This window comes from Oncorhynchus clarkii, chromosome 17, assembly GCF_045791955.1.
Source record: "Oncorhynchus clarkii lewisi isolate Uvic-CL-2024 chromosome 17, UVic_Ocla_1.0, whole genome shotgun sequence".
NCBI lineage: Eukaryota > Metazoa > Chordata > Actinopteri > Salmoniformes > Salmonidae > Oncorhynchus > Oncorhynchus clarkii.
The window spans coordinates 76,588,601-76,600,624 of NC_092163.1; the positions used below are offsets into that span (position 1 = coordinate 76,588,601).

General features: G+C 49.9%; 1 protein-coding gene across 1 annotated transcript in view; it reads left to right on the forward strand.

The window, feature by feature from the left end:
- The window catches only part of LOC139369935 (kinesin heavy chain-like), a 134,148-nt gene that overhangs the window by 71,380 nt on the left and 50,744 nt on the right, over positions 1-12,024 (forward strand). The window contains exons 6-11 of the mRNA XM_071109219.1: positions 3,992-4,047; positions 4,180-4,267; positions 4,786-4,910; positions 7,375-7,479; positions 9,274-9,422; positions 10,058-10,211. Of these exons, the coding sequence (XP_070965320.1) occupies positions 3,992-4,047; positions 4,180-4,267; positions 4,786-4,910; positions 7,375-7,479; positions 9,274-9,422; positions 10,058-10,211 (677 nt within the window). The remainder of the gene's footprint in view (positions 1-3,991; positions 4,048-4,179; positions 4,268-4,785; positions 4,911-7,374; positions 7,480-9,273; positions 9,423-10,057; positions 10,212-12,024) is intronic.

Consider the following 12,024-nt stretch of genomic DNA (forward strand, 5'->3'; position numbering starts at 1 on the left):
TCCAGACCCATATCAAACATCTCCAATCCAAAGTTAAATCTAGAATCGGCTTCCTATTTCGCAACAAAGCATCCTTCACTCATGCTGCCAAACATACCCTTGTAAAACTGACCATCCTACCAATCCTCGACTTCGGCAATGTCATTTACAAAATAGCCTCCAATACCCTACTCAACAAATTGGATGCAGTCTATCACAGTGCAATCCGTTTTGTCACCAAAGCCCCATATACTACCCACCATTGCGACCTGTACGCTCTCGTTGGCTGGCCCTCGCTTCATACTCGTCGCCAAACCCACTGGCTCCATGTCATCTACAAGACCCTGCTAGGTAAAGTCCCCCCTTATCTCAGCTCGCTGGTCACCATAGCATCTCCCACCTGTAGCACACGCTCCAGCAGGTATATCTCTCTAGTCACCCCCAAAACCAATTATTTCTTTGGCCGCCTCTCCTTCCAGTTCTCTGCTGCCAATGACTGTAACGAACTACAAAAATCTCTGAAACTGGAAACACTTATCTCCCTCACTAGCTTTAAGCACCAACTGTCAGAGCAGCTCACAGATTACTGCACCTGTACATAGCCCACCTATAATTTAGCCCAAACAACTACCTCTTTCCCTACTGTATTTATTTATTTAATTTATTTATTTAGCTCCTTCGCACCCCATTATTTTTTACTTTGCACATTCTTCCACTGCAAATCTACCATTCCAGTGTTTTACTTGCTATATTGTATTTACTTTGCCACCATGGCCTTTTTTTGCCTTTACCTCCCTTATCTCACCTCATTTGCTCACATCGTATATAGACTTGTTTATACTGTATTATTGACTGTATGTTTGTTTTACTCCATGTGTAACTCTGTGTCGTTGTATGTGTCGAACTGCTTTGCTTTATCTTGGCCAGGTTGCAATTATAAATGAGAACTTCTTCTCAACTAGACTACCTGGTTAAAGAAAGGTGAAATAAATAATAAATATAAAATGGAGTTTATGGAGAAAGAGAGAGGCAGACAGCGAGAGATTGCTCGCTCGTGCAATGATTTTAAAGCAAAGATATTCGAGTGACAAGCTTTTATGAAACGCTGCAGCTGCAATTAAAAAAAAAAAAATCTTTACAATTAAAAAAAGAAGGTGACCCTCGAAAGCCAGATGGAGATGGGCTGTCTGTCTCCATCCTCTATGGAACGGTGCTCCACACTGAGATGGGCTGTCTGTCTCCATCCTCTATGGAACGGTGCTCCACACTGAGATGGGCTGTCTGTCTCCATCCTCTATGGAACGGTGCTCCACACTGAGATGGGCTGTCTGTCTCCATCCTCTATGGAACGGTGCTCCACACTGAGATGGGCTGTCTGTCTCCATCCTCTATGGAACGGTGCTCCACACTGAGATGGGCTGTCTGTCTCCATCCTCTATGGAACGGTGCTCCACACTGAGATGGGCTGTCTGTCTCCATCCTGAGCTTTGATTCATCATGCAGAGAAGCTTGATCTAGACATGGCATATCATTTAACGCCATTGTTAAGGGAATTTTTATCAATGATGACTAATTATGTATACATTTCAATCAGGACTGACTAATCAGAATACTATTATGTTACTGTATATGTACTAATCCGAATACTATTATGTTACTGTATATGTATGAATTTTCTTTCTAATCCTAGTACTGAATATAATGTGTGTAAATATAATCAAGAATTAGAACAATGACTGTCTGTACCTTGGTAGAAATGAATTAACTTATAGCCAGTCTGGCTAGAATGCTTATCTACACAAGCTGGCCTTGGCTCGGTCATATATTATCTTAATAGGGAGAGACGATGTGAGAACCATACAGCCTTTGTACTGGAGCGGAGATGGCACGGGCTGGTACTAAAACTAATGACGTCATTTTCAGTTTATAACCTGTGGTAAAATGTGTAATGGACAGTACTCTCGAGAATAAACGCTGCTGGTTGACTTTAAGACTGGGCTCTGTCCATTTTATACAAATAAGGGTCATACAAATTCTTATGAATTGACAGTGTTTGAGTGTTTGATTTTAATTGGGTATTAAAACAGAGGAATTTAATTCCACCAACAGCCATGCTCTTCATATACTGTAAATCATTTATTATAATTGAACGATTACTACTTGTTATTTATATTGGGAAATGGGCAGTAAATCCCGGTAAATCTCGATATCCGGGTTCCCGCCATTCAATCCTACCCTCTGTCCTGTCATATCCCCAGCCAGCCGTCCCTCTGTCCTGTCATGTCCCCAGCCGTCTCTCTGTCCTGTCATGTCCCCAGCCGTCTCTCTATCCTGTCATGTCCCCAGCCAGCCGTCCCTCTGTCCTGTCATGTCCCCAGCCGTCCCTCTGTCTTGTCATGTCCCCAGCCGTCCCTCTATCCTGTCATGTCCCCAGCCGTCTCTCTGTCCTGTCATGTCCCCAGCCGTCTCTCTATCCTGTCATGTCCCCAGCCGCCCGTCCCTCTGTCCTGTCATGTCCCCAGCCGTCTCTCTGTCCTGTCATGTCCCCAGCCTTCTCTCTATCCTGTCATGTCCCCAGCCATCCGTCCCTCTGTCCTGTCATGTCCCCATCTGTTCGTCCCTCTGTCCTGTCATGTCCCCACCCGTCCCTCTGTCCTGTCATGTCCCCAGCCACCCGTCCCTCTGTCCTGTCATGTTCCCAGCCGTCCGTCTGTCCTGTCATGTCCCCAGCCACCCGTCCCTCTGTCCTATCATGTCCCCAGCCACCCGTCCCTCTGTCCTGTCATGTCCCCAGCCGTCCCTCTGTCCTGTCATGTCCCCAGCCACCCGTCCCTCTGTCCTATCATGTCCCCAGCCACCCGTCCCTCTGTCCTGTCATGTCCCCAGCCACCCGTCCCTCTGTCCTGTCATGTCCCCAGCCGTCCGTCTGTCCTGTCATGTCCCCAGCCGTCCGTCCCTCTATCCTGTCATGTCCTCAGCCGCCCGTCCCTCTGTCCTGTCATGTCCCCAGCCGTCCCTCTGTCCTGTCCAGAATGAGTGTCTGCTTTGTCTGTAAGTTTCCAGTTGAAATTAACCCAGGTTGACCAGTCCAGAGTCTGGGGAGTCAGAGAAGCACCAGTCCTGGTAGAGACACACACAAACCTCTGAGAGGGAACACAGCCTTGACTTAAATCTGAACAGATTTAAAATCACCTCTCATCAAAAATACAAGCCTGAAACATAAAGTAACTTCCTACGTACATGTCCCCAGTCGCCCCTCGGTCCTGTCATGTCCCCAGCCGCCCCTCGGTCCTGTCATGTCCCCAGCCGCCCCTCGGTCTTGTCCAGAAGGAGATTTGTACCGGTTTGCTGTACCGTACATTTTCTGTTTAAGTCAAATTGAGTTGACATTCTGGGCCTGAGGGAGGCCTGAGGGAGGCCTGAGGGAGGCCTGAGGGAGGCCTGAGGGAGGCCTGAGGAGGCCTGAGGGAGGCCTGAGGGAGGCCTGAGGGAGGCCTGAGGAGGCCTGAGGAGGCCTGAGGTAGGCCTGAGGGAGACCTGAGGAGGCCTGAGGGAGGCCTGAGGGAGGCCTGAGGGAGGCCTGAGGAGGCCTGAGGGAGGCCTGAGGAGGCCTGAGGGAGGACTGAGGGAGGCCTGAGGGAGGCCTGAGGGAGGCCTGAGGAGGCCTGAGGAGGCCTGAGGGAGAACTAAGGAGGCCTGAGGGAGAACTGAGGGAGGCCTGAGGAGGCCTGAGGAGGTCTGAGGGAGGCCTGAGGAGGCCTGAGGGAGACAGTCAGAGCAGCAACAGGTGGTCTATGCCAGACTTTAGGAGTTGTTGCTCTCCTGTTCTGTGGTTGTTCATGCACTGTAATGAACTCTTGTTTCTCTCTGTATGTGTGATGTGTCTGTGTTTGGGAAGTACACTTTAAATACATTTTGATTTAAAATCAATTTGACTGTTTTGGGCCTTTGGCTAGATATGAAAGTAAAATCTCCAAAAGTACTCATCTCTTCTTCTGTCCATCTCTCTCAGTGACGAAGACTAACCTGGCAGTACATGAGGACAAGCACAGGGTTCCCTATGTGAAGGTGAGTCAGGCTTTCATCAGCTGAGGTGATGATTTAATGTTAACTGACCATCTATGATGGTTTCTACATTAGAGACGTGTCATCTTCCCAATGCTAACTTTTTTGACTGTCATTTGTTGAATTGTCTCTCAGGGCTGCACTGAGCGTTTTGTCTCCTGCCCAGAGGAGGTGATGGATGTTATTGACGAGGGAAAAGCCAACCGCCATGTAGCTGTCACCAGTAAGTCCAAATGACACTTAGTATATTGTATAGCGTGAAGTGTAAGTCTGTAGAGAAACTCTGCAGATTCTTCTATAGTGTCTGGGGGGGGGATCTGTCATATTGGTTTACTATCTCTGCTGCCAACTCTGTTACTACCTCTGTTGCTGCCTCTGTTACTATCTTTTCTTCTCCTCTTCTCCTCTCTTCTCCTCTCTTCTCTCCCCTCTTCTCCTCTCCTATTTTCTCCTCTTCTCTTCTCCCCTCTTCTCCCCTCTCCTTCTCTCTTCTTTTCTCTCCTTCTCTCTTCTCCCCTCTCCCATCTTCTCCTCTCTTCTCTTCTCCCCTCTTCTCCTCCCCACTTCCATCTTCTCCTCTCTTCTCCTCTCTTCTCTTCTCCCCTCTTCTCCTCCCCTCTCCCGTCTCCTCCTCTCTCCTCTTCTCCTCTCTTCTCTTCTCCTCTCTTCTCCTCTCTTCTCTTCTCCCCTCTTCTCCTCTCTTCTCCTCTCTTCTTCTCCTCTTTTCTCCCCTCTCTCCAGATATGAATGAGCACAGCTCCAGGAGTCACAGTATCTTCCTGATCAACATTAAACAGGAACACGTGGAGACAGAGCAGAAACTGTGTGGGAAGCTCTACCTAGTGGATCTGGCTGGGAGTGAGAAGGTAAGAGTTCACTACATGCGTTCACTAAATAGACCCCAGGGGACCTATTTTCCCTGGCTGGGAGTGAGACGGTAAAGGACAAGACACACCATAATGAACTTTGATCAACTGCTGGGTGTTGATGAACGGTGGCGTTTAAACAATTTGAATGTTCGGTGGTCAAAGGCCTGGAAGCAGAGGCTAGTGTGGTAATGGAGTAGCTTTAACCAGGAAGCAGAGGCTAGTGTGGTAATGAACTAGCTTTAACCAGGAAGCAGAGGCTAGTGTGGTAATGGAGTAGCGTTAACCAGGAAGCAGAGGCTAGTGTGGTAATGGAGTAGCGTTAACCAGGAAGCAGAGGCTAGTGTGGTAATGGACTAGCGTTAACCAGGAAGCAGAGGCTAGTGTGGTAATGGACTAGCGTTAACCAGGAAGCAGAGGCTAGTGTGGTAATGGAGTAGCGTTAACCAGGAAGCAGAGGCTAGTGTGGTAATGGACTAGCGTTAACCAGGAAGTAAAGGCTAGTGTGGTAATGGAGTAGCGTTAACCAGGAAATAGAGGCTAGTGTGGTAATGAACTAGCGTTAACCAGGAAGTAGAGGCTAGTGTGGTAATGGAGTAGCTTTAACCAGGAAGCAGAGGCTAGTGTGGTAATGAACTAGCTTTAACCAGGAAGCAGAGGATAGTGTGGTAATGAACTAGCTTCAACCAGGAAGCAGAGGCTAGTGTGGTAATGGAGTAGCGTTAACCAGGAAGTAGAGGCTAGTGTGGTAATGAACTAGCTTTAACCAGGAAGCAGAGGCTAGTGTGGTAATGGACTAGCGTTAACCAGGAAGCAGAGGCTAATGTGGTAATGGACTAGCTTTAACCAGGAAGTAGAGGCTAGTGTGGTAATGGAGTAGTGTTAACCAGGAAGTAGAGGCTAGTGTGGTAATGGAGTAGCGTTAACCAGGAAATAGAGGCTAGTGTGGTAATGAACTAGCTTTAACCAAGAAGCAGAGGCTAGTGTGGTAATGAACTAGCTTCAACCAGGAAGCAGAGGCTAGTGTGGTAATGGACTAGCGTTAACCAGGAAGCAGAGGCTAGTGTGGTAATGGAGTAGCTTTAACCAGGAAGTAGAGGCTAGTGTGGTAATGAACTAGCTTTAACCAGGAAGCAGAGGCTAGTGTGGTAATGGAGTAGCGTTAACCAGGAAGCAGAGGCTAGTGTGAGGTAATATGCAGGTTGGGGTAAAGGGACTACGCATAGATAATAGATAATAAACAGCGAGTAGCAGCAGTGTAACAAAAAAAGGGGGGGGAGCAATGTAAATAGTCTGGGTAGCCATTTGATTAGGTGTTCAGGAGTCTTATGGCTTGGGGGTAGAAGCTGTTTAGAAGCCTCTTGGACCTGGACTTGGATATCCGTTACCGCTTGCCATGCGGTAGCAGAGAGAACAGTCTATGACTAGGGTGGCTGGAGTCTTTGACAATTTTTAGGGCCTTCCTCTGACACCGCCTGGTACTGAGGTCCTGGATGGCAGGAAGCTTGGCCCCAGTGATGTACTGGGCCCTACGCACTACCCTCTGTAGCACGTTGCGGTCAGATGCCGAGCAGTTGCCATACCAGGCGGCGATGCAACCGGTCAGGATGCTCTCGATGGTGCAGCTGTATAGCTTTCTGAAGATCTGAGGACCCATTCCAAATCTATTCAGTCTCCTGAGGGACATGAGGCATATATGAGTCTGTTTCTGTGTATCTGCACAGCGTGTATGAGTTTGTTTCTGTGTATCTGGACAGCGTGTATGAGTCTGTTTCTGTGTATCTGTACAGCGTGTATGAGTCTGTTTCTGTGTATCTGTACAGCGTGTATGAGTCTGTTTCTGTGTATCTGTACAGCGTGTATGAGTCTGTTTCTGTGTATCTGTACAGCGTGTATGAGTCTGTTTCTGTGTATCTGTACAGCGTGTATGAGTCTGGTGCATAATCTCCTGTATCTGTATGTGTTTGTAGTGTCCTTCCTTATACATGACCAGATCAGATTTGATATATGATATATTTCCCCAGGTCAGTAAGACAGGAGCAGAGGGAGCTGTGTTTGATATATGATATATTTCCCCAGGTCAGTAAGACAGGAGCAGAGGGAGCTGTGTTTGATATATGATATATTTCCCCAGGTCAGTAAGACAGGAGCAGAGGTAGCTGTGTTGGATATATGATATATTTCCCCAGGTCAGTAAGACAGGAGCAGAGGTAGCTGTGTTGGATATATGATATATTTCCCCAGGTCAGTAAGACAGGAGCAGAGGTAGCTGTGTTGGATATATGATATATTTCCCCAGGTCAGTAAGACAGGAGCAGAGGTAGCTGTGTTGGATATATGATATATTTCCCCAGGTCAGTAAGACAGGAGCAGAGGTAGCTGTGTTGGATATATGATATATTTCCCCAGGTCAGTAAGACAGGAGCAGAGGGAGCTGTGTTGGATATATGATATATTCCCCCAGGTCAGTAAGACAGGAGCAGAGGGAGCTGTGTTGGAGGAAGCTAAGAACATTAACAAGTCACTGTCTTCACTGGGCAACGTCATCTCTGCTCTGGCCGAAGGAAATGTAAGTCTAGTTCTCTCCCACACACACACACACACACACACGCACGCACGCACGCACGCACGCACGCACGCACGCACGCACGCACGCACACACACACACACACACACACACACACACACACACACACACACACACACACACACACACACACACAGGGCAGCGTCATCTCTCCCCCCCCCCCCCCCCCCTGTCCAGTGTCGTCCAGTGTCGTCCTCCCCCCCTGTAAGTCCAGTGTCGTCCTCCCCCCTGTAAGTCCAGTGTCGTCCTCCCCCCTGTAAGTCCAGTGTCCTCCCCCCTGTAAGTCCAGTGTCGTCCCCCCTGTAAGTCCAGTGTCGTCCTCCCCCCTGTAAGTCCAGTGTCGTCCTCCCCCCTGTAAGTCCAGTGTCGTCCTCCCTGTAAGTCCAGTGTCGTCCTCCCCCCTGTAAGTCCAGTGTCGTCCTCCCTCCTGTAAGTCCAGTGTCGTCCCCCCTGTAAGTCCAGTGTCCTCCCCCCTGTAAGTCCAGTGTCGTCCCCCCTGTAAGTCCAGTGTCGTCCTCCCCCCTGTAAGTCCAGTGTCGTCCTCCCCCCTGTAAGTCCAGTGTCGTCCTCCCCCCTGTAAGTCCAGTGTCCTCCCCCCTGTAAGTCCAGTGTCGTCGTCCCTGTAAGTCCAGTGTCGTCCTCCCCCCTGTAAGTCCAGTGTCGTCCACCCTGTAAGTCCAGTGTCGTCCCCCCTGTAAGTCCAGTGTCGTCCTCCCCCCTGTAAGTCCAGTGTCGTCCCCCCTGTAAGTCCAGTGTCGTCCTCCCCCCTGTAAGTCCAGTGTCGTCCTCCCTGGAAGTCCAGTGTCGTCCTCCCCCCTGTAAGTCCAGTGTCGTCCTCCCCCCTGTAAGTCCAGTGTCGTCCTCCCCCTGTAAGTCCAGTGTCGTCCTCCCTGTAAGTCCAGTGTCGTCCTCCCCCCTGTAAGTCCAGTGCCGTCCTCCCCCCTGTAAGTCCAGTGTCGTCCTCCCTCCTGTAAGTCCAGTGTCGTCCTCCTGTAAGTCCAGTGTCGTCCCCCCTGTAAGTCCAGTGTCGTCCTCCCCCCTGTAAGTCCAGTGTCGTCCTCCCCCCCTGTAAGTCCAGTGTCGTCCTCCCCCCCTGTAACTTCAGTGTCGTCTCCCCCCCCCCACACAATATATGTTCTAATTAGTTAACTGGACACTGGACCCCATGATGAGGAGAGTTATTCTGTAGCTACCTGTGTTTGGTTCAGCGATTCAAGTTTGCTTTCTTCTTTCTCTCCCCAACCCTCTCTCTCTCTCTCTCTCTCTCTCTCTCTCCCCTCACTCTTTCTCTCTCCCCTCTCTCTCTCTCTCTTCTTTCTCCCCCCCCTCTCTCTCTCTCTCTCTCTCCCCTCACTCTGTCTCTCTCTCTCTCCCTCTCTCTCTCTCTCTCTCTCTCTCTCTCTCTCTCTCTCTCCCTCTCCCCCTCTCTCTCCTCTCTCTCTCTCTTCTTTCTCCCCCCCTCTCTCTCTCTCTCTCTCTCTCTCTCTCGCTCTCTCTTCTTTCTCTCCCCCCTCTCTCTCTCTCTCTCTCTCTCCCTCTCCCCCTCTCTCTCCTCTCTCTCTCTCCCCATTCTACCTCTCTCTCTCTCTCTCTCTCTCTCTCTCTCTCTTCCCCCCCACTCTTCCCCCCCACTCTCTCCCCCTCTCTCTCTCTCTCTCTCTCTCTCTCTTGCTTTCTCCCCCCCTCTCTTCCCTCCTCTCTCTCTCTCCCTCTCTCTCCCCCCCCTCTCTCTCTCTCTCCCTCCCTTCTGCCCCTCCATCCCTCTCCCCCCTATAGAAGACCCATGTCCCGTACCGTGACAGTAAGATGACCCGTATCCTGCAGGACTCTCTAGGGGGAAACTGTAGAACCACCATGTTCATCTGCTGCTCTCCATCCAGCTACAACGACCAGGAGACCAAGTCCACACTCATGTTCGGACAACGGTAATACACACACACACACACACACACACACACACACACACACACACACTGTTCACAGTCACCCATTCCTCCTCTGTGGAGCCTCCTCTGGTCAAACATCTTCCTCCTCTGTGGAGCCTCCTCTGGTCAAACATCTTCCTCCTCTGAGGAGCCTCCTCTGGTCAAACATCTTCCTCCTCTGTGGAGCCTCCTCTGGTCAAACATCTTCCTCCTCTGTGGAGCCTCCACTGGTACAAACATCTTCCTCCTCTGAGGAGCCTCCTCTGGTACAAACATCTTCCTCCTCTGTGGAGCCTCCACCGGTCCTCCCGTGCCTCCTCTGTGGAGCCTGCACCGGTCCTCCCGTGCCTCCCTGGAGGAGCCTCCACTGGTACAAACATCTCTGTGGAGTCAGTGTAAATGAAAGTATTAGTAATTTACAATACCCCAAACCATTCGGTGACTTTATTAAACCATGGGGGGGGGAAAACTATTAATAATACTGTTGCTTTTTAACGAGTTTTTATTAATTTTAAAACCTGCTGGCTGCACAACGAATTTCCCTGTGGGGACCAATGAAGTTTGAATCAAATATAATTGTTATTGTTATTGCTATGTGGAATTGATCGAATTGTGTTTCTCTTCTCCCCACCCAGAGCTAAGACCATCAGGAACAAGGCCTCGGTCAACCTGGAGCTGACAGCAGAACAGTGGAAGAAGAAGTACGAGAAGGAGAAGGAGAAGAACAGGGTGATGAAGGAGACGGTCCAGAGACTGGAGGCTGAGCTGAACCAATGGAGAAACGGGGAGGCCTCCCACGGAACAGGCACGTCAAGTAGCACACACACACACACACACACACACACACACACACAGAGCACGAATACACAGGTATACACTCACACACAATAAATAGCCCGATCACTAGAAATAGATGTCCATTTTGGGCGTTTGAAAAGGTCCTGAGAACGTTGATATCCGCCTTCCTGTTGCCCAGCACTGGGACCCGTGATGCTCAGACCACTGTGCTGTTGTACTGGGACCCGTGATGCTCAGACCACTGTGCTGTTGTACTGGGATCCGTGATGCTCAGACCACTGTGCTGTTGCACTGGGACCCGTGATGCTCAGACCACTGTGCTGTTGCACTGGGACCCGTGATGCTCAGACCACTGTGCTGTTGCACTGGGACCCGTGATGCTCAGACCACTGTGCTGTTGCACTGGGACCCGTGATGCTCAGACCACTGCGCTGTTGCCTAGCACTGGGACCCGTGATGCTCAGACCACTGCGCTGTTGCCTAGCACTGGGACCCGTGATGCTCAGACCACTGCGCTGTTGCCTAGCACTGGGACCCGTGATGCTCAGACCACAGCACTGTTGCCTAGCACTGGGACCCGTGATGCTCAGACCACTGCGCTGTTGCCTAGCACTGGGATCCGTGATGCTCAGACCACTGTGTTGTTGCACTGGGACCCGTGATGCTCAGACCACTGCGCTGTTGCCTAGCACTGGGACCTGTGATACTCAGACCACTGCACTGTTGCCTAGCACTGGGACCCGTGATGCTCAGACCACTGTGTTGTTGCACTGGGACCCGTGATGCTCAGACCACTGCGCTGTTGCCTAGCACTGGGACCCGTGATGCTCAGACCACAGCACTGTTGCCTAGCACTGGGACCCGTGATGCTCAGACCACTGTGCTGTTGCACTGGGACCCGTGATGCTCAGACCACTGTGCTGTTGCACTGGGACCCGTGATGCTCAGACCACAGCACTGTTGCCTAGCACTGGGACTTGTGATGCTCAGACCACTGCGCTACGCTCTTGATGATACTTGATGGTATGAGGTCTGTTGGTTTGCAGAGCCTTCCCCGAACCATAGTCCTAACCTTAACCACTCAAAATGAATGCCTTAACTTTTAACCTTTGAGTTGTTTGTTTTTAAACTGCGTAACCTTGTGCAATTAACCCTGTAGCCATGCGGAATTAACCCTATAGCCACGCGGAATTAGCCCTGTAGCCACGCGGAATTAACCCTGTAGCCATGTGGAATTAACCCTGTAGCCACGCGGAATTTACCCTGTAGCCACGCGGAATTAACCCTGTAGCCACGCAGAATTAACCCTGTAGCCATGTGGAATTAACCCCGTAGCCACGCAGAATTAACCCCGTAACCTAAGTTGTAGGTGTGTTGACGCTTGACACTCACTGGCCAATCAGAACGTTCTCCATGGGTAAATATGTGTTTGCTTCAAGTTGTGTATTTACGGTCTTTGGTGTAATGCCTTGGAATCAACTCCAATGTTAGTCCATTATATTGTGTTAAAAACAGCTTACAGAAACAAAAACACAAAATGTAGACCTATCCCATCTTTGGTACGTGTTAACTTTAACCAGTTTGCATTCCACATTGTTCTAAGTAATTGCAAAGCTTCAATATGTAAATATATACATAGCATTCACACTGATATAGGAGGCTAGGTCTACATAGCATTCACACTGATATAGGAGGCTAGGTCTACATAGCATTAACACTGATATAGGGGCTAGGTCTACATAGCATTAACACTGATATAGGAGGCTAGGTCTACATGGCATTCACTCTGATATAGGAGGCTAGG